Source organism: Mytilus californianus, unplaced genomic scaffold (genome assembly GCF_021869535.1).
Source record: "Mytilus californianus isolate M0D057914Y unplaced genomic scaffold, xbMytCali1.0.p SCAF_12, whole genome shotgun sequence".
Taxonomy (NCBI): Eukaryota; Metazoa; Mollusca; class Bivalvia; order Mytilida; family Mytilidae; genus Mytilus; species Mytilus californianus.
Genome location: NW_026262604.1, coordinates 18,497,814 through 18,521,550, shown reverse-complemented (window position 1 = coordinate 18,521,550; position 23,737 = coordinate 18,497,814). Strand labels below are relative to the sequence as shown.

Here is a 23,737-nt window from a genome sequence, read left to right as displayed (position 1 = left end):
GCATGTACGTGGATTATTGAAAAGATATAATCAACCTATAACTTTAACATGCATTTATTGATCGTTTGGAATATTGGAATAAATGGATTGTTAGATAGATAGATCAGGGGCGGATCCAGCCATTTTTAAAACGGGGGTTCCTAACCCAGGAGAAAAGAAGAGGGGGGGGGGGGTTTCAAACCATATGTCCTCATTCAAATGCATTGATCGTCCAAAGAAAAGGGGGTTCCAACCCCCGGAACCCCCCCTAGATCCGCCACTGATAGATGTTGGGTTTTAGTGTCCGGCTATCTGGTAGATATTGCGGACTTCATGGACCTATTCTTGCAGTGATGGATCTTCTGTTGTTCTTTTACCTTTTTTTCTTGATCCGACCTGGTGGTTGAGTTTGGTACGGAGTATCTGATCGTTCTTGTAAGGAAGGCAAAGGCAGTTTGAATGGCCTCTGGATCTGGCAAGGTTATCGGAGAAGTATGTGATGATGTACGAAATAGGTCGGGGCCATCGATGTCAAACCCCTCTGTATAATCTATCGTACGTCGCTTAATTCTAGGTTTGGATGGAGATAGAAGTATATCGGCGATGATATGAGATTGTTAGAACAAGAGTAAGGGTTATATAACTAACTGCTACACCACTTTCCGAGGTTTGGGGAGGGTTGAGGGCTTACAAATATGTTTTAACCCGCCACATTCAGTATGTGCCTGTCACCAGTCAGGAATCTGTAGTATAGTGTTTGTTGCTGGTTCATGTCTGTCATATTTGTTATTCGTAAATTGTTTTGTCATAAATTAGACCGTTAGTTTTCTCATTTGAATTGTCTCACATTTTTATATCGGTACTGTTATAGCCGACTGCACAGAAAGGGTTTTCTCATTGTCGAAGGCCATACGGTGGCCTATAATTGTTTGCTACCACTTCATTTTAACTCTGCATGGTGGATAGTTGTCTCATTGGCAATCATACCACAGCTCCTTATTTTATATTATTTCTGTGGATATTTTTATCCCGCGGTTATCCCAACACAGACGACTTTGCGGCGATTCTTTTCTTTCGATTTTTAAACTTTTGTTGTTGGTGGCAATTTTTTGTCCGTTATTTTCACTCACGAAAGTGACGGCGTCCGTAGATTTATTCCGAAGGGAGGACTTCAACGTACCACTTGTAACCCTAGGTTTATTGAGGGTCTGTATGGAGTTTACTGTTATATAGAATAATTGGCAAAAAGTCCTGAATAAAGGGCAAAAAGTCCTGAATAAAGGGCAAAAAGTCCTGAATAAAGGGCAAAAAATATAGAAAAGAGAAAATAGGCAAAGTAAAAAAAGAATATAGAAAAATATTCTAAAAAATAAATAATAAAGAAAATAAAGGATCTCCATCCCAATCCTCCTTAATAGCTTCCTTTCACGCAGCAACCCCCCTATTAAGGAAATCATGATAGGAAATGCATGCTGTGGAATAGGACTTAAGAATGGCGTTGAATTGTGGTTTAGCCCCTTGATCAAAATGTACTTCACCAGAACACTAGATCGCGCATCATAATACCATAAATACAATTAATATTCGACTACGGACGTTAAATTATCGTAATTTGTCCGAATTTCGAAACACAAATTCTGTGTTAAGGTGGTATGGGAGTATAAAATAAAAATGATAGAATTTGTTCATACTTTGCCAAAACGTAGTATATATTGTGATATGTTCAAATATTTAATAAAAATGATAGGTCACCGAGCATTTTCTCAAGCTACAGGTTGTGACAAAATGACACACTTTGTATGGATTATACAGGAAAAAAACATCATTATGTGGTTAGAAGTTAAACTAAATGATAGAATTGTAAAATAAAATATAAGAAGATAGCTTTTAGAAAAATGCTTAGAGAATATCAAAAGAAAAGATAGGGACACCGTACGTTTTTTCCGGCTAAAATATGAAACAGCAAAATTTCATGTAGATTCCTTCAGAAAATACACTATTTCAAAGTTACCTCTCCTTGAAATGACAATTTAAAAACATTAAAAATCAAGCAAAAATAATCTACGCTTGTAGAAATATTAATATTTATAAGTTAAAATCTTATAAATGTGTTCTTTTAAATGAAAATTCACATGAGTTATCTGCATTCTTCATCAAATTTTGCCAATTTGATTGAAAATCTGGACCTTAGGTTCTCTGTTATTTACAATCCAAGATGGCGAAAGACACCCATACTACCTTAAACTGCTTTACAACGGACGTTTACTTGAGTAAATATAAAAATAGGGCGATATGTGGTATGATTGCCAATGAGACAACTCTCCACCAGAGATCATGCAAATGACGTAGAAGTTAGCAACTAAAGGTCACATTCAACAATGAGCAAAAAACCCATACCGCATAGCAAGCCATTAAAGGCTACGAAATGACAAACGGCCTGTTTATGTACAAAACAATAAACGAAAAACGAGAAATATGATATACAGCAATAAACGACAACCACTGAATTACAGGCTCCTGGTTTGGTATATACAGAATGTGGCTGAGTTAAACTGATTCTAAGTCTACTGTCGAAATTTCGGCTATTCTATTTCATCATCTGCTAAAGGGATGGTAAATGGTCGTCGGTATACATAGAATTGGACCTTCTTCTAACGTCCCCAACCCTTAGGCCTCACCCGTGACCTGTATTCTGTAACCTGACAGCCCTCAAGGCAAGAGCACTTTCAAAACACCACTAATAAGGTCAATAGGTTCAACTTCTGGAAATTATCCAAGAATTAAATTATGATTGAAAAACAAAATTTCAAAAGTTGAAAAAATATATTATCGCTTTTATACAGCGTTTACAGATACCCTTGACAATCTATGAAAGATCACCATGCATGGATGTAAGTTTAGATTTACAGAAAAAGAAAAATATTTTTACAATTGTTGGATGTGTACGTGGTATGTCTTTTCATGGGAAAAGGGACATAATTCTTGTCAATTTTCATTACTAGGGCAAGTGGATAGGTAATAAAATTGCACTGGTTAAAAGAACTGTTAATCAAATTAACAGTGTGTTTTCATCATGGGTCTCTCATTGTTCATGGAAAGTTGGTCATTTTCTCTTCAAAATTGTTACATTGAATTACAAAGATGGAATTTTGGATGAAATCTTTGCAAACGACGCTTAATTAGCCATTATGGAATAATTATTTTCAATAAATACAGTTTGTCACTTAGTTAGGCTGTTACAGATTTATGTGATTCAACATTAAAGCATGTAAAGTATTATGCAAATATATTTAAAGTTCTTCTAAATGTTCTCCAAGGCAAAATTGTACAAATATATTCAAATTTGTAAAAAGATATGCAGATTTGAACAAAGATATGTAAATTTGTGCAAAGGTATGCAAATTTGTAAAAAATTATCAAAATAGCTCCCAGTAGCAAACCTTAAAGTTGGTTTAACAAAAAATGCAGGAAATAATTCTCCAAAAGCGGGAAAAAATTAAGCATGTGTAGCAACAGACGAAAATCATTATTTATTTCACAAAAAAATCCTCCTGCCCCGCATCCCTAAAGAATAGAAAAAGGATAATCCAGTTACCAGTATGTCAAAGTGTAGGTATATCTTTAGGCTTGTTCATACTACTGTACAGAATTTTTAGAATTTTAGAATTTTATTAATCTAATCAAGAACCCATAAAGGGCATCATTTACAACAATATTAAGCACAATATGATTGGAAAAAAGAAAAACTAGATCCTAATATAATACTATCATATTATGGACAGGATCAGAGCCTAACACATCATGTGACTTACATAACTATAACAATAATTTCATAATAATTAAATATTATTTTATATATTTTGTATCCACCTGGATCTTATTTCTAAACACTTAATTATATAATTGCCTAGGCACATAAGAGTTGGTAAATGCTCATTTGTGAACAGCCAGAAATATTTTTTATCCTTGGGTAATTCTTTAAAATTATTACAAAAACTGTTTACTTTATCCCATAATAATTTTCTCTGTTCGTTATATAAAGGACAGCTTACTGTGAAATGGGTCTCATCTTCAATAGAATTTGATCCATGTGATAGGCAGTGATGACATAGACGCTGACTTTTCTCTATGTATTTTTTACTATATCTATCTTTCTCAATTTTAAGATCATGTGCACTTATTCTCAATTTACATATAGCTCTTCTTATATTAAAATCTTTAATTGATAAATAAGCCTCCTTTACGAAGTCAGTCTTGAGGTTGAAATAATTTTCTAATTTACTATTACCTTGTGATAAGGTATCAGATCTTTTGACCACCCAAAATGTTTTAAAACTGTTACAAAGTTTACATTTTACAAATTTAATTAATTTATTGAGCTTTGTATTCAAATTTTGTATATCAAGTGATTGAAGGACATATCTCATAGATGAATACCAACAATTAATGTTTCCTGCATCTAAAATTTTATTACAAACATAAGCATCATAAAGTAACCCATCGTCCAATTTGTTAAGCCTGTGTACATATTTTACCATAGATATAATGACAGAAAAATAAAGAGGAAATCTTGCAACCTCTGATAACACTGCCAAATTTGAGGCTTTTTTTATTTACACTAAGAATATATTTTAGATACCTGAAATGTGATTTTTCCAAATAATCATTTATGTAAATTAATTCAAATAGATAATCACTTTTTTTCTTGCAAGCAACAGAGTTAATCTTAAAGGTACCCCAGATTTCACTACAATATAATAAAATTGGTTTTATTGTGTGATCATATAGATGGATTGCAGTTTCAATACTTGGATTACAAGCTGACATGGATTTTTGTAGTTTAAATTTTACAGGTGTTACCATTTTGCATAATCACTAAACTCATAAGTTATTATATATGTAACCGGAGAGCATGATTCTACTTGCAAAATCGCATGTCTCCACCGGGACTCGAACCCGGGACCTCTGTGTTACAAGGCAGCGCGTTAACCGACTGAGCTAAAGAAGTACTTCCTTAGCTCAACCGCTTACGGCTGACTAAGTATCTACTAAATGTTCTAAGGGAAGCAATCCCGTCACACTTCCCCCACCTCAAGAGTCATTATACTCTATAATGATGATATCTTCATCTTTTTTATATTTATATTTTAACCTGGCTAGGTATTTCTTCTAAGATTTTACATAATCACTGAAACTTTTAAGAAACATTTTACAAATTGCCTGATATTAATTGAGGGATTATCAAAAGGACAAATATCCTTTATTTGATAAAAAAAAATCAAAAATAGTGAGTTAAATCATCTATTTCTTACCCTGCAGTCATGACAGTTTAAGTAAACAGTTTGTATTCCCTGTCCATTTATCAAATCTAAAGTGACCCGGCAGGTTTTCTAGTGATATGCTATTTAACTGTGTTGAACCACATTAACTCATACAAAAAAATAGTATTTTAAAACTGAAATGAATAATACTAAAATTCTCAATTATGTTGATAACTGCACATGTATGCCATGAATTGTATTGTTTGCCGAAAACAGTATCCAATGCACATTCATGTTGTGAATGTAAATTCACAGTGCCTGTAGTTTGCAGGAAAAGAATGGCCATGAAAGTTATTGAACAACTGTCTGGTGTTTTTTAAGTTCAAATGGACAAGGAATTCAAACTTAGCTAACAAACGCAACTAAAAGTACAGAAAGATAGACAGAACGCACGCTTGACAGATTGAACTCAATTTTGGAGGAGATAAGGGAGCTAACATTTGATTTTTATGAGGGGGGGGGGGGGGGGGGGGGGCTAGGATGAAATTTGAAAAAAAATAGGCAGGACATGAGTTTTGAGTAAAAAAAAGGCAGGATGAAATTATTTGCAAAAAAAAAGGCAGGATGACTATTTATGTAAAAAAAAAATCAGGATAAACTAAAAAAAAAAGGCAGGACCGAATAGAGTGAAAAATAAAAAGGCAGGACCGAATAGAGGGGGAAATAATAAGGCAGGACAAAATTTTTCATCCTAGCCTCCCCCCCCCCCTAAAAATCAAATGGTAGCTCCCTAAACATTGGCTGTAATATTTTGATACCGATTCCGCATGTTGATCGCTGAAAGGGAAACCCAAAAAATATAATGGTTATGGTCCATGAACGAACTGCAAAAGATATTGCCTGGCTACGAAACACAGTATTTGGCTAGGATCCTACACAAGAAATCAATCTGAGGTTGCTGATTCACTATTTTTTGGCACCTTCAATTGTTTCGTTTGAACATTTGTTTCCTTTTCAACATGCCGTAAAATTGAATTCAATATGTAAAAGGCAAGTTTTTTTTAAGTGAGTGATGCTGCAACAAACCGAAAAGCAGAGCATTTGAAATTGATTGATCGGTAAATGTGAAATAGTAGATGCCATCCAAATTTACAATGTAGTTTGTGAAAATAATTGAATTGTATTAGAGTATTGTGCTTTATAACATTTTAATATTCATGTTTCTAAAGATGTTTAAATACAATTTTATAGAATAAATTATTTAACTTTTATTCATTGTCTCTTCATTCCAGTTATTATGTATAATCCCTGACATTTTTTTCTAGTGATTATGCATAATTCCTGAAATTTTTAGCGATTATACATTCTAGCAATCCATAATTAAACACATTTACTGAATTTATGCGACTGTCATACAGGTGAGAGGTTTAGCTAGCTATAAAACCAGGTTTAATCCACCATTTTCTATATAAGGAAATGCCTGTACCAAGTCAGAAATATAACCGTTGTTTTCCATTCGTTTGATGTGTTTGAGCTTTTGATTGTGCCATTTGATAAGGGACTTTCCGATTTGAATTTTCCTTGCAGTTCAGTATTTTTGTTATTTTACTTTTTACTGTAACATATATTATAAGATAAGATATTTTATTTCCAATTATGGGCCCCAAAGGGCATAAACATTACAACATCAATAATTTTTCATAATACAATACAAACAATGAGATAAAAAAAAAAAAAAAAGTTAAACGAGAACTATTTAAGGTATTATATATATTGCTTTTATCGACCTACCTTCAAATGATGATATTGTTTTCGGAAATGAAATAACATTCGTATCATAAATACCTCTATCTTTTTATTCTGTTGTAAATGAGAAATGTTAGTGATAAAGGAAATTGTTAGTGATATCGGAAATTGTTATTGATTACGGAAATTTGACAATACAAACCTTGGATTTACAAAATTTTTATATACATTTGTACCTTCCGGTATACTTTGTCCTTTCATGATTATTATAATCTACATACTGTTATGTTCTAGAAGGAGTATTGATATTTTTTTAAGAGAATAAGTAGCAAGACGAGAGAGAGGTATATTTGTTAATACATTTATCAGTTAAAACAATCGAACGTAGATCATTCAAACAAGATTTAAATTTAAATTATTGTCATACAAGCTTATGCCGTTTGATTATTATTTTTATTCTTCAAAATAAAAAAGCACTTTTGAAGTGTTGATAAATTATTTTATACAAAGGGATTTCAATTTTAATTAAACCCGGATTTTTGCGCTATCTGAACTTTCAATATGATACACATTGATTTTGACGTTTTGTGTGCATGTAACTTAAATACGCTCTACAACTATTTTGGTGTGTGCTGTCAGACTAACGACATATCAGAAAATTGCCCTTCTGAGACGTCTTGTGGCTTTGTATATTGTCCTTTTGGCTACTACGTTATTTCGGTTTAGTATTATTACAAGTTTTGATCACTCGATTTGTCGTTACAAATCGTCTTTTTCTAGTGAAAGTCTCAATTTCTCGCCATTCCCGGTGTACTCTCTTTGCAAAAGTTACCCAAATGGTTTATTTTTGAATTATTCTCCCCCATAACATGCTTATATTGTTACGGTAACCTATAATTATTTACATCCACTTCATTTGAACTTGGGTGGACAGGTGTATCATTGGCAATCATACCACATCTCCTTATTTTCATATTAAAACATTTGCCATTGGAAGTTGAAAAAATCCATAATATCAAACATTGATAGCCCTAACATATATATATATATATATATATAATTTTATAACAATTTCCAAAAGACCAAAAAAAGTGAAAAAGTCTATTTTAACAAAACGCATTTGACTAACAGGTCGAACAACTGATGTTCTTTAAAAACCCTGCTGACTGCCATTGGCAATTGCCAAATAGATTGATCACCAGATCTAACGAAATGGATCTTAATATTAATTCAATACCAAACAGAAAACAATAAACTTGTGAAAAAGATGGTATACCACAAACATGAGGTGCAAAAATTTGTACACCATATCCGGATTTCGACAATTAATGTCTCTTCAGTGATGTTAGGGATCGAAACGGTACTTGGAAGGCCATATAATTTACCTCAATTTAGGATAGACTCTTGAATTTTAAAGAATCGAAATAGGATGTCATTGAACGGATCATATAAACCCGAAGGAAAATATAATACAAGCCCAAACGAAAAAATATAAACAAGTCTAAATTGAAAACAACGTTCAAACCTATGATTGCGTTGGATAGAAACCGCAATTTTTATACGTGTGCATGTAAAACAAATTTGTTGGTAGATATAGATGGCGAAGGTTAACGTCTCATTAGACTTAAACATGACCAACATTATAGAGTATAGGTATACAAACATATGATGAAAGGGAGACAACCACTGACAAAATTCTTGATTTGGACAGACACAGAAAGCATAGGCGCTTGGGGAATGGATCCTCTTTTTAAGTTTGAATTTTATTTTAAATTTTACAATAACAAAAGTTTATAAATGTTGACCCTCTATAATTTATAAACTACTGTTATTTTAACATCGTATAGAAAAGAGCAAGAACACAGTAAAAATGTTACAGAATACTAACTAAACAATTTTTTTTTGAACTATTGAAAAAAAGGGGAGTCTATCATTTCCCAACTGCCTGTGACATAAAGGGGAATCTGGATTCGGTTTACAGAATAGAGAATGAAGGGGAACACAGTTTTAAAAGAATAGAGAAAATAGGCATGTAAGATAAAGGATAAAGTAAAAAGAATGGACCAAAATGGTCTAAACTGAAAGAATTTAGAAATGAAGACCATTCAGGAAAATTATTAGTCCGAAATTGCTCTGACGTCTGACAGTCTTTTATTTTTTATTTTATTTTTTTTTGGGGGGGGGGGGGGGGGGTGCATGCTTTTGATGTGGGACCGCTTCCAAGCAAATAAAAAAGCTATATAATATGATAGAAAAACAAAGGATATGGGGTATCCATCCATGACACAAAATCACAGCAAAAAAAAAACGTTTTTGTTAAAGATATTGTTAATACAATTTCCGGAGGAATTATTCCTATTTTTTTATATCGACTAAAATAATTCATATTTTAATTTCATCTGAAAAATTCCGTCTCCATTTTCATTCACTGGTCTCATTTTGTAATTAGAATATAATACTTCTTGACGTTCAATAGTTTATCGTTTAAAGGTTAAAAACCTCGCCTTAACCAAGCATTCTAAAGCCAAGTTTGATATACAATCTTACAATTACTGTAAACTAAGTTTTTTTCGTGTTTAAGCACTTTTCAGTCGATTTCGCGTCAATTTACATTCGCGATTTTATTACAATGTTCGTGTACTCATATAAGATCAAGCAGATCCAAGTTTGACATATTCTCAACTATTTTTTCTCGCTGCGTTGAAGACCCATTGTTATAGTCTTGGGCTGTTTTCTGCTTGTTTTCTCTTTGACACATTCCCCGTTTCCATTCTCTCTTCTAAATTCGCTTTTAAAATATTTTTCTTCACTCGAAAGTCACGAAAATAAATCGCTCTCACATGTAAGTTGATTTACAGTAAGTTCACATGTCTAGAAAGTTTTTCAACGATAACGAAAAATACCCCAACAAGCTCATTTGTAAGTATAAAACGAATATTTGGTATTTTTAAGCGCAGTGTAAAATATGGATCTGTTTTTATATTGTGTTTGTTTGTTTGTTTGTTTGTTTTATTCTTAAGTGCCAGTCTTTCTAAGAATCAGGCAATTTAGAAAAATTTCAAAACATGGCCGAAAAAAACCTACCGACCTAACCATCCTATTTTGACGTTAGCCACATCCTGACATAGAAATTGTATGTCTTTCGTTTCTGCTTGTCTGGTAATTCGAGAAATATCTAGAAAACTTTTGGTTCGATTAATAGCAAATTACGGAGTTAGTTCCCCTTAATTGTTAATTTCTAGTGCATTTCAACCAAATTATATCTTGCATTACCAGAGCAGGAAAAGGAAACGAATGTCATATTCGTGCACCATTATACAATTTAAACACAAATTAATGTCAACTTGAGTGTTTTTTTGTTTGTTTGTCATGTTTTCACCACTGCCATGATTCTTAGGCATATTGACACTTAATTTTCGACACTGACAGACATCAGCACCGTATCTAAATTGACAAATTTTAATGGTTGTTTTTTATTTTTATTTGTAACAAATAGATTAACAATAAATTATCAACAGGGGTTTTTAGCTAATAAATATATCAAACTAATATTCATGAAATAGAGAGCCTTGTTTAGAGTGAATGATATAGGATATTTATCCATATAATTAACATTATCACATTAAATATGCTGTTGAATTTTAAAACTCTATTGTAACATATCTAATCATGAAACAACCTACATACTATTGAGATCATATAACGTATTTATAGTGCCTAAACAAATATTTAAAATTCGTTAAACCACTAAACAAGGCTCAAAAGATCCGAAAAAGGTAGCTTTTTTAAAAAGCTGGACTTGGTTCGTTGTCTCATATCTGTATAAATTGCACATAAATAATATTTTATTTACATTCTTGAACATTAGACGACGAATGGGTTTTTCTGTACATGCCACACCTTGTAAGCCGAGGACTTATTTTACAATTAGGGGATAATGTTTTGTGGTTATCAGACACATCTTCCATTTCCAGATAACCACTGTCTTCCGACAAACGATCCCGCGACGAACGTTCTTTTTCATGTTGTTTGTCTGAAATTTGAAGTTTCTTTTTGATAGTTTCGGATATCTCAACTTCCGGTCGAACGTAATCATAGTCTTTTTCTTCAAATTCGCCACTTTCTTCATGATGGTAATCTGAGACACTTGCTTCCGCTCGGAATAAGTCTAATATAATTGAAATTCCAGACGAGGTATCGTTTAAATGGCATTTGTGTGTTCCTTCAATTCCAGAGTCATGGCTAAAATACAATTCACCGGTATGTGTAAAATATAATTTTAATTCACCGTCAATATTTTCCTTCAAAAATATTTGGACGATATTCCAGCGTGTTGGACACGCAATTTTACTGTCAACTAGGAACGATTCCGGGTCACGTGATTTTAATTCGGACGGATCAAGATTGATAATCCCAAGTTTAATATGACACCGGCTTGGTTTATTTCTGTTTTCTGTTATTGCTTTTGTTTGAAATGTTACAGAATGTCCCGGTTTCAGTTTTTTATTAAGACAGCACACTGCGGCGGGATTTTCCACTAGAAGTTTAACAGATCTTCTGTCCTCGTCTAAACATCGAATGTTGCATCCGGTCACATGATGAAAACATCTGTCCTGGATAGTTTCTGAGTCTAAAATGGAAAATACCATTGTAATGTCATTTCAAAATCCAAGTACGTACATACTTTACATACTATGGTTCAAACCAGTTAACATACTGATAGTCTGTAATTGTAAGCGCAAGCGCAGAAGTCATGTGACTCATTTCAAATTGTGTAATTAAGCAGTATTTTCTTTCAGTTGCGCGAGAATGGAGATACCAGTATTGTTATAAGTTTTACGACAGTATTACAGTATTTACAAGCTACAAATAAATATGGCTGAGGGTCTGGGTGGGGGGTCATTCAATTCTGTATTCTATAATTTTTTAAGCCATTTTTCTCTATTCTTTATATTTTAACTCCCCATTATTTCCTATTCTTTATTTTTTTGGCCTATTTTTCTCTATTCTTTATCTTTTGGTCAATTATTCTGTGGTATTGGCCTATAAACCTCTATTCTGTAAACCCCATCCAGACTTTCATAGCTATGTGACAAACAGACATTTGAAGTCAGTTGAGAACAATCTTAGTCAATTCAACCCCACTGCCCAAAGGAAAAAAACATCAAAAAACAAACCCATAAAAACGAACAATCTAGCTAGACCTTTTTCTTATCTCATTCTTATTTTCATTAACCCCACACTCTAAAAAATCAATAGAAACAAACAGGTTAGCCAAACCCTTTTCTCATCTGATCTCGAATGATTTAAAAATGAAGAATGCTACTATCCAATCAATTCGAAAAGGAGGTATAAACTATCAAAATTATCGCGTACTACAATGACTACAAAATATAAATCATTTACATGAATAGAAAACTTATACAATGACGACGGTAAAATGATATATATTCTTTCATTTAATCTGTTCATACCCGTACTGACATTTTACATAGATGATCTAACCGGCGATATCTTATTACACTATTTACTACTATTTATAATTCATTATCTGCGTGATTCAGTCCGTTTCTCGTCATAGATAAATAGTAATTTATATACTTCGTTTAAAAATACCGTTTAAAGTACCCAATCTGTTTTCAGAGAAGCTAAATTAAACCATTGTACTTTTCGTTACTTGTTTCAGTGGTACGACCGAACAACTTCCCAAGTCTGTTATTGACTCCATTACCTTGAACGAAGCTCTATGAATGAATTTACTAAAAATAGGACTGTCATAAAAGAAAATTGTTAAATCTGTCCGTGAAAACAAGTTACCAAGAATAAAATCTATAGGATAATAACTTTCAAAGGTACTTTTATAGTGTGTGTAACAATTTCTGTCAACGTTGACTCAACACAATATTATCTTTTCCTGCTGAGAATGCTGTTATAAATTAAAATACTTACGTAGAACAGCTATCATATCTCCAAATTTAATGTACAAAAACAACCAGACTTCGCTATTAATGTCTATGGCCTTTGTTCCATTATAAGATTCAAAACTAATACAATTCCTTCCGTCTTTTGTATCGGAAATTATATTAACGGCACCTAGTCTTTTATGCACTTTAACTTCTGTTGCAACAACGATGTCACTTACTAATGCTGTTCGCATGTTTGTTACTGAAGCCGGATCGCGTTTTATTATTCCAACATAGGCATGTCCAGTTCCAGTTAAATCCAGTTTAAGTTTAGTGTTTTGTCGTAATGGCTGACTAGAGAATGCAATTCCACCAGAATATTTGTGATTCCATGATGCCTTTTGTTTTTCCTCAGAAAGATCTATATTTTCTCCGCAATGATGTGAGAAATGGACATCCATTTTGTCTGAAATATAAAATATGTGTTATAAAGAAATAAATCTATAAACGACTTACATGTAGTTTATTTTATTTTTCTGACAATATTACAAATGTTAAAAACTTGTATTTTTTATTGTTTATTTGTGTTATTTTGTAACAATCCTAGCTTATATTATCTTCTCTTATCGTTAAACTCCTATCCATGCAGCGGCACTAGTGAATCTATGCTTTGAACAAAGAAATTTATTTGGCATTAACCTTTGTGATTAAACGTAATTACTCTTTCGGTGAACCAAAAGAAAACAAAACAAGGATCATTTAGACAAATTTTCAATTGTAATGTTTCTACATGAGTCAACGAGTAACCATGACAATTTTTGATCGATAAAACTAGGCTCCAGCTCGTTGGGAATGTGTTATGCCGTCGACACAGTAATTTTACTTTTAGGGAAATCCGATGTTTAAATTTTATGTTTTCCAAATAAAAATGACTCGGCATAAAACTATTCTGAGTTAAGTCTGATTATGAAGATAAAAGTTCACTTCAATCCTACTATCAGTGATAAAATATTCCTAAAAAAAAATTGGAAATTTGGGGAAAGTTTCACAATTTTTTTTCCATCAAACATTCAGATTTTTGGTATATCGATTGGAGAATGGCAAAAAAAGTCAATGAAGTTGGAGATATATGAACGATTTTTGTTGCATAATTCGAATATCAATATTTAGGACATTCTAATTGGTCCAGGCGTAATCTAAGCTAAAGAAAGCTGATATTACGCAACGAAATTGAGGAGGAATGTAGAATTTCTGAATGGTGACAATAAGAAAAAAAAAACACGCCAATGATGACTGGTAGAAAAACGCAAATTTTAGTGCATTTATCACAATGATGACTATCAACTGCGGCGGATTTTGGGGGTCCGTGGGCCATGCCCCTCCTCATATGGAGCTAAATGTATGGTTAGTGCATAGACTTTTTACAAGTCAAACTCCTAGCTAGCATTTAGATATAAGAATATGTGGTATGAGTGCTAGCTAGCATTGCCTTGGTGTCCCTCCCCTTTTCAAAAATCCTGGATCCTCAGATGATCAATAGTACGAGAATTACAAAGGTTGATGCACATAATTTTTTAACGTACTATTTAAACGTGGTTCAAAAAGATAACAGTTCTTATACATCCATTCAAATTCTGATTGACAATGAGCTTATAAAATCGTGCATTAAGTATATAATACATATGTACACCCACTAAAAATGCATATAAAATGTCATTGTGCATATTTAATACCCTTAGTTTCCTTCATTATTATTTTAAACACTTTGAATGTTGTTACCTGTATTTTATAACAATATGATATTTGACAAATCTGTATTTTCCAGGTGGGAGTTTAAATAGAAAACCTACATTAGGGAAATACCTCAGTATGCACCGTGTTGTTCTATTTTTAGACTAAAGTGTAACTACTATGACTATGTATATGTCAAAATTAGGTTCCTTACATTAGGGAAACACCTATACACGTTTTTGTTGATCTTTATTCTATTTTTAGACTAAAGTGTAACTACTTTGTAGGAATAGAACGTATGACAAATCTAAGTTCTTTTAAACTATTGATAATGCATGAACAATTACCCTCCAACAATACTTTCATACGTTACTAAAGAAGGTGGGTATAAGTCAACAAGCAGGACTACAACATCATAAACACCTTAGTTTTCTATGATAGATATATTAATAGATTGATTGATTGCTGTTTAATACCACTTTACGGCTTCCTTCATCAATAAAAACTGACCGCCACAATATAGCGCAATAGTGCTGAAAGTGGCGTTAAACACTAATCAATCAATCAATCAATCAATCAATCAATCAATCAATCAATCAACCAATCAATTATCAAATTGAATATCCTTTAGTATATATTCCATTATCATATAGAGTATATTATTATCCTGTGTTTAAAGTTATATGCAGCGATAGTCAGACAAGCTGATCTAAAAATATAAATAAGGGGTCTAGCCCCTAGTCCAGGTCGGTTATCTATGTGTAGGCTCAGGGTCTATCTAAACAATAATATACTAGTCAACAAAAGAAACGATACACAAGTTTGAACTCCAATTTATCATAAAATATGATAAATAGAAAAAACTGTTAAATTATCCAATAAAAAACATTCATTTGCCAAGCAAATACATATGATTAAAAGAATCTGACCAAATTGGGAAGTTAGAAAATACCGTGTTATTGAACACAGGGGTCCAATTTTTTTTTGGTGGAAAATGATGTCAAAAGTTGGCACTTAATTTCGAAGATGAGAATTAAGTATTCAAATATCTGCACATGTGCAAAGAGGCATTCAAAATTTTAATCAGACCATGTTCAAGTTTAAAGTTTTAAGTTCTAATATCGATTTTTGAATTTTTGGTGAAAATACGATTTTTGAAATAACAAAAATCCCCCCCCAAAAAAAAAAATTAATTCGCGTATTTGCCTTAAATCAATGGTTTTGATAAGAAAATAACACTCTGTAAATATTAAACCAATTGGGCAATTATTTATCTTGGTACAGTGTATCTAATTTCATTACATATGCATTGCCTTGTATCGTTTCTTCTGTCGACTAGTATAGGATATACCGGTATGTGACACATGTGATAGACGGTCGAAGTTCAGAGGAATGCTGGACTGCCGTTATAATCAGGTTGCAATCTCAAGGTTAGACAGTTTCATGAACATGAGTTGAAACTAAGGCAATGTGCAAGAGAATAATCGAGCAGTCACCGTCTTCCTCTCCACATATTATCGAACACATATGAAGGGGTGACACGGGAGATTTCTAACCTATTTAAGATTTTGGTCGACATAAATGTGATTAAAAGGATCATTAAAAGGGGGATTCAACTCCTCCGACCTGTTCCCATTTTGACCCGCCAATGAGAGTAGATGGGGAGCAGCTCCAAACTCGGTTATGCTCAGTCTGACGTCCAGAGGGTCCACTAGTATATAGTATATAAATCATAAACGGAGACACTTGATAGGCGGTTGAAATTCAGAGAAATACTGAACTGTGTCAGTGATAATCAAGTTTTTCAATTGCATTTCCAAAAACGTACGTTGAAACTAAGACAATGTTTAAGCGAATAAGCGAGCAATCATTGTCTCCCTTTCCACATTTCAACGAAAACAAGTGAGAGGTGACATGGGGATGCTCATTTCCCAAATCCCGCTTTTTATATTTTTCCCAACCGTTTTTTCCTTCCTTTTCTCACTCAACTTTATCCCTCTTTTTTTATTACCCTCCTATGTCCAACATCCCGGTTTTTTTTTACCCCATATAACCCACATTGCCAAAAAAGGGTTTTATCCCCTCACATATGAAATGTAAGGTACAAAATACATTTCATACAATACAGTCGGTCCTGTTTAGATTGGTATTGTCAAAGAAATAAATACAAGAAATTAGGTCAAGGTTTACTAAGCTAACTCATTTAGGCATTTTTCTTTCATTTAAGTTCAAAATAAAAATAAGTGTGATTGCCAATAAGACAAATGAGGTGGATGTAAGCAATTATAGGCAATCGTACGACCTTCGACAATGAGAAAAACCAATACCGTATAGTCGGCTATAAAAGGCCTCGACATCAAAAATATGAAACAATTCAATTGAGAAAACTAACGGCCTAATTTATTTATAACAAAACAATTTATGAAAAACAAATATGACAGACATAAACCAACGACAATCATTGAACAGGAGGCTCCTGACTTCAGACAGGCACACACAGAAGACTATTTTGAATGGTGATTAATGAGTTTAACTATGCATACCTTCATTGAGCTGTTAAGTCCTTCATTTTATAAACAAGTTTAGAAAGTATACATTCAGATATAATAATAAACTATTTCATGGTTGGCTTAATACACTTGGTTTACCTTAGAACAGACCACAATAGTACATCGATTATTTTGGCAATGATTTAATGAACGTTTTTTGTCTATTATATTCTATGTGGTAACAAGCTGATCTCATTATGACACTTTGTCACGGATATTCTGACATTTCCGCTCTTTTTAATTATTTTAAATAATTGGAAGTATTTTTTGAATCATTTGAATTCTAAACAGTCATAATGTATTTTTTTCCCAAAATACATACAATTTATCCTGCATTTAATCATTTTAGGCCAGACCAACGGATTTCTACGTGATTGAAGATCTACGTTAACGGAGGGTATCGATTACGGGAACTTCATTTTTATATTCTTAAATTTTTATGTACATTTATAATTAGAACTGAAGGCAGTGAAATGATTGTGTTAATATATGAATTTCTGTTATATTGTATACTTAATTATTTTGTATTTGTCACAAACTTATTGTTTAAAGTTTATAGGGCAATACACATTTGAATATGTTATTTTTCTCTATTCCGTTTATTTTGTTTTGCTAATTATTATCTATTCTTTATTTTTAGGCCTACTTATTTTTTTTATCTGGGCCCTCTATTCGTTATACTGTAAAACCGTCGAGGCCCTCATAACGTAACTGTTCTATCAGGGGTTGGCATCCGATTACTCCGAATGCAGCAGCCAAGGTTTGATTCATTCCAGCCAGAGCTAACATTCAGAATGAATACAATACCATTTACATATATTAATGCTCTTCCGTCATATTGCTTAATAGATAGATTGGTTGATGTTTTACGCCTATTTCAGCACTACATTGTATTTGCTATTTCGTGGCAGTCAGTTTTTATTGGCAGATGAAGCCGGAGTTCCAGGAGAGAACCACCGACCTTCGGTAGGAAAACTGACAATCAGCGATCTCCAAAACAGTTCTTAATCTGGTTTTAAAATTCTATTATATTCTGTTTTGGGAACTTTAGATAAAGACTAGAGACAAATGGGCCATACATAAAGAATAAAGAAAATTGCCTAAAATAAAGAATAGAGAATTGAAGGCCCCCTGCATCATTCCAAATCTCAATAAAATAGGTAAAGAAAGTAGGAATATGATTGTAATTCGATTTTAGCTGAGTAAAGGACCATTCACAACGTTCGAATGCTCAATTTGGATGAAAGAAGAGACAACAACTTTTTTCAATATATTTTTTATACCTCCGCTTTAAAAAATTGGGGTATACTGTTTTACCTCTGTCTGTCCGTCCATCCATCCGTCCGTCCATCCATCCATCCATCCGTCCATCCGTCAGTCTGTCTGTTAGTCCGTCAGTCCGTCAGTCCGTCCATCCGTCCTATGAAAATTTTTCGTCACATCTCTCTCAGGAACTACAATACAAGGATTTCTGAAATTTGGTTTCAGGCTTTATATAAGTCAGTTGTACCGTGTGATGCGTTTTCAGATTGATCACTCAACAACTTCCTGTTTACCGAACACTTACATCATTTTACACAACACATCCAAGTTGAAAATTTTCGTCACATTTTTCTCAGGAACTACATTACAAGGATTTCTGAAATTTGGTTTCAGTGTTTATATAAGTCAGCTATACCGTGTGATGCGTTTTCAGATTCATCACGCAACAACTTCCTGTTTAGCGTCAAGTATTTGGGCTGGGGGTATCATCAGTGAGCAGTAGCTCGCAATTTCACTTGTTGTTCTTTATTGAACTTGATATCAATGGTCTTAAATTTTTAATTTCTTAATCACACATGAAATTTCTATATACATACAATGTGCATATGAAATTCAAACTTTATCATTGGCATATTATGTCAAACATTTCTCGTGATCACTTCGTCCGTATTTTTAGATAGAAAATTCAAACAACAATTCAAGTTAAAAATATTATTAAACATACCTTTTCCAAAAACGAAATGTGTGGCCTCATGTAAATCATTTAGGCGGTTACTGAATACATTTTAATTTTGTAAAATGTGCAATCGACCATATATAATAAACATATTGAAAATTTCCATTCAGGATGTTCGCTTATCTTTTTTTTTGATTTTTTTGTCAAATATTAGATAAACATAGTAGCGAACATATTTAAATAATGTATAATAATTTTTATTTTATGTGTCATTTATGATACAGGCTTTCTGTAAATCGAATTTTTATCTTTCTAGATAGTGAGTGTGTAAAAATAGTTCGATATAAACTCATAAAAATGTACTTATTTTTTATCGTCTTCGACGATGAAACATAGATACTTTTGAATTTTTGCCAGTCACGTGTCTCTTTTGTCTGGTATTGATTGGCAAATAACAAATCTGGATTAGAGCCTTCGCTAGTCGTGGTGATAGTGTCAAATAAAGCGTCCTTTAGTAAAACAGTTGACTTTTTGTTTGATATTTGATTTAAATATTTCTTAAAGTTGTTTTCCAAATTCATGCGTCAGGACAAATCGACCATATATAAATATGTTAATCATACTTTTAACTTGTGAATTGAAGTTACCGAGTTATCCTTCGTCATTTTATTTAATTAATTATGAAAAGAATTATTATCGCATCATGGCATAATTATAATTAAACAAACTCAAAATCAAATATTTGTATTTTTTTTTTTTATAAATTCTCCCAAAGTTTAAAATTTATAAATTGTTTTAACCTCTTTCTTGTCTAAATCGAAGGGTCATACCTTATAAACTTTAGATTACAGTATTATACGCTAAACCAATGATTTATATAGTAAGACTTGTAGAAAGTCTTACTGTATAGTTACATGCTGGATTAAACGTTTCAACATGCATCGTGTTAATTACCCGAACCATATAAGTATATACTCATATGGTCATGACCATACGCGTATGGTCCAAATACTTATCTGGTCCGGAACACATATATCTATGAATAACAAATATTTTTCAGAGATATATATATGAATACAAATTTTCATACTTATGAAGATTTTCCATACAATATGAAATTTTTTTTTATTCGAAAGAGAACACATTGTTTGATTTATGATGGCAGTTCAATTTTGTAACGAACGTATGCATGTATTTTAATAATATTTACATATTTACGTCCAGCGATAAAATGATCCAATACACTGACGTGAAATAAATTTGATTGTGTTTACATAAACAAGATATAAATATTTGATCAGCTCTTTTCCAAAATTTATTGTGTCATTTCAATGTAAAATTATTATCAGCTCTCTTTAAAGACTTATAGTATCATTTCAATGTGAATATTTATCGGTTTTCTTTACTTTAAGACTTTTGGTATGTCAGACATGTATCATGACGCGAAGAGGATTGTCATATGCATGTAGCATATTTGTAGAGATTGTACCCCTCAATATATATTCAAATGCAAAAATAATGACACGTGGTATGATTGGTAATCAAAAGTCTCAACGATCCCCTGAAGTCATACGATACTTTAAACTGATCAAAAGATGAATATGTTTTGTATACTTGAATGGCTTAGTTTTATTATACTGGCATGAGACAGGCACACAAAAAGATAAACGGCCGGGGTCAAACTTGTTTGCAAGCTCTCAATTCTTCCCTAACTTTGGACAGTGGTGTGACAGTTAACAATGAAAAACCAACTGCAAAAATCAGATCGGTGTTAAGCACATACAACAGGAATTATCTAACGGTATCAAAAATATTAAATAACAGTTAAAAATCATGAACTAGACGTCTTTCATGGCTTATCTGCATCTGTTAGCTAAAGACATATTAAGGATGTTCGCTACTCTTGTTTTTGACTTTTTGTCAGATATTCTGAATACTCTAGTTTTATCCATGTACTGCCAATAAACATTTTGCACGCTAACCCCTACTTTTCTTTTCAGAATTTTATTGCATATAGTTTTAAAAGTAATTTTTGAAAACTCTATAAAATCCTTGTTATTTTTTCATAGTTTTTGAAAGGAAAAAGGTGTCAGTGTTAAATGTATGAAAAATCTAGAGAGAACTATTTCCCGCTAAAAAAAAAAGAAGGAAAAATACTCAAAACTTTTTTGAACGTTCGATAACGTGTACTTTTTGTGGACTTGTTTGAAACTTAAGATCTCTATTTATAACACTTTTTATGCGTATTTTGATACTGGGTAAACTTTTGCCGACAATAAATTGAATAACTCATTATTTTAAAAATCAAAACACCTAGGAACAAATCAAGCTCTTGAGTCTTTAATCGATTGGTACAAATCTCCTGTTTAACGTAAAAAAAGGATTACGATAATCTGGAATCGATATTAATAGATTATTTAAAGTTTGAAATAACAACCACTGACTTTGTTTTAATAGTTAGATGAAATACATGAAAATTTTCATAAGAAAAAAAAAAACACCGGTAGAACTAAATAGGCTAGTTGATTTTGAATTAAAGAATTGCATATGTTCGTAACGTTTTAGTGGCAAAAATGTTTAAAGGTCGTCCCGATATTCCGATAAGCTTATTGTTCGACACCCCATTACTAAACAGATAGTACCATACTACCAATCTGGTGTCTAAGAAATACCCTAACCGTATACATGTGAAGGCAAATCTGAATCCGGCAATAGTGTGCTTTACTATATCTAATTGGTGTGCTCTAATGGTTAAAAACACTCCGCTTATAAGGAAATGTGACGAACAGTCCTCAGTTTTGCAGCCTCTAGTCGTAAACATGCAACGTGTTTGTATTATTCAATCGATTAAAATTACGACCGATAATGATTTCGATTACTTGTACGGTCGAAAGATGATTGATTGATTTTTGGTGTTAAACTCCAATTTCAACACAATGGCTATTCAATAGCGGTCAGTTTTTATAGGTGGAGAAAGCCGGAGTGCTCGGATAGAACAACCGACCTCCCTAGTCCTAGTTTATGTTATTCGATCGATAAAAATTACGATCGATTCTTATATCGATTATTTGTGCAGTCGAAAGATGAAAACACCTATTTCACAATTTTTTTTCAAGATGCAACAAATACCAGAAAGCGATTATGATGCATTATTGATATGCAATAACAAAACCTAAATTGCTGATGTTAGAGTACTTTGTACTTTCCCAGTCATTTTTAAATGATTGCCAGATTTACGTTTTGCTCAATGTCCAGTGGCAAATATTTGATGAATATTCACTACAAATCAACAGCAAATAGCAAAAGGTTACCTGTTAGAACTTATTATAATCAATTGTGTTCAATTTTACTATCGATTTTATAGCCATGCTAAAAATTTCTTTACCTATTTTCAATTATAATTAATCAGCAATTCCAATTTTCATTTTTAAAGTGTTTTGTCTTTCTAAGTCCGTATTTCATATAAAAATAAAAAGATATGGTATGATTGCAAATGAGACAACTCTCCACAAGAGACCAAATGACACAGAAATTAACAACTATAGGTCAATATAGATTAATGGATATATTTTGTAGATTTTGCATCACCATTTGGGTAAAAACATTACGAATTCTTGTATAACGGAATAAAGTAGGTTTATAGATATATAATGAAGCATTAGTATAACCATTTGGTTGAAAACATTACGAATTGGTGTATTTCGGAATGATAAAGTATACAGTCATATATAATGAAGCATAAGTTTGACTCTAATAAGTAATTCATTGCATGATCCTCTATGCATATCATGATGTATCGACATACAAATGAAATCTGAGGGTGTGGATGGGGGTTTACAAAATAGAGAATAAAGGACAAAAAATATAAAGAATAGATAATAATGAGGTGCTAAAACATAAAAAATAGAGAATAATGGGTAAAAAGTATAAAGAATAGAGAAAAATGTCCTTAAAAAATATAGAATACAGAAATGAAGGAACCTCGATCCATCCAAACCCTGAAATATTGTAATTCATATACGGTATTTTTGATTGATTGTTTATAAACAATGTTAAAGGTAAAAACATTAAAGCGTAACGGATGAACTATTATTTGATATTTGTCGTTCAAATTTACATGTATATATCTCTTGAAATAAATTAAATTTAGTGAAATATCTTACCTTTTTCTCTTTTGCACTGAACTGTATGATCATATTTTTTAGAAGCAATTTGATCGACCATTGTATATACTTAACATCTAGGTTAATAAACACTATTTTAATCCTTTTACAGAGTGATCTTTAAATTTGGAACATGAAGATTTGACTAGCCGAACACACAATGAGAGTGCTTATTTATATCACCGACCTATTTGTTTGTTTAGTTACCTGTGTTGGTCTCATGTATTCTTATTTGTTTACTTATATTAAATTTCATAAAGTACACTAGTCTCCGTCTTGTCATGACAATATATGAAAACACGTATAAAACGTTTAAAGACACTGTTATCTGGTTACAGTGCGTCAGCGTGTGCCGTATGAAGAGAACAAAATACTGCGATGGCTAGGGCGTTTCAGAACAAGAAATAATTTCGAATCCACTGATCGATATCAAAAGGGGGAGGGTTGAGATCTCCATAACCCTTTT

General features: G+C 32.4%; 1 protein-coding gene across 3 annotated transcripts; it reads right to left on the bottom strand.

Annotated features, from left to right (window-relative positions):
- Window positions 1-10,452: 10,452 nt before the first annotated feature.
- LOC127721480 (uncharacterized) lies at window positions 10,453-23,472 on the bottom strand. 3 transcript variants are annotated; one of them, XM_052228226.1, is made up of 3 exons: window positions 23,272-23,472; window positions 12,936-13,355; window positions 10,453-11,616 (listed from the first exon to the last, which is right to left on the bottom strand). In XM_052228226.1, the coding sequence occupies exons 1-3, from the start codon at window positions 23,330-23,332 to the stop codon at window positions 10,832-10,834; spliced, it is 1,266 nt and encodes a 421-aa protein (XP_052084186.1). In that variant the 5' UTR covers window positions 23,333-23,472; the 3' UTR covers window positions 10,453-10,831. The 3 variants fall into 3 exon arrangements, with proteins under 3 accessions (XP_052084186.1, XP_052084187.1, XP_052084188.1); XM_052228227.1 differs by lacking the exon at window positions 23,272-23,472 and adding an exon at window positions 17,164-17,260; XM_052228228.1 differs by lacking the exon at window positions 23,272-23,472 and adding an exon at window positions 14,473-14,511.
- Between the last annotated feature and the right edge of the window lie 265 nt (window positions 23,473-23,737).

What these genes read in the sequence shown, in the direction of transcription:
- LOC127721480 (XM_052228226.1), bottom strand. Translation starts at nt 23,332, where the DNA reads ATGGTCGATCAAATTGCTTCTAAAAAATATGATCATACAGTTCAGTGC. An exon ending in TCAGTGCAAAAGAGAAAAAG is followed by an intron (nt 13,356 to 23,271) that starts GTAAGATATTTC and finishes TTTATATTTCAG; the next exon opens with ACAAAATGGATGTCCATTTC. An exon ending in AGATATGATAGCTGTTCTAC is followed by an intron (nt 11,617 to 12,935) that starts GTAAGTATTTTA and finishes TTTCCATTTTAG; the next exon opens with ACTCAGAAACTATCCAGGAC.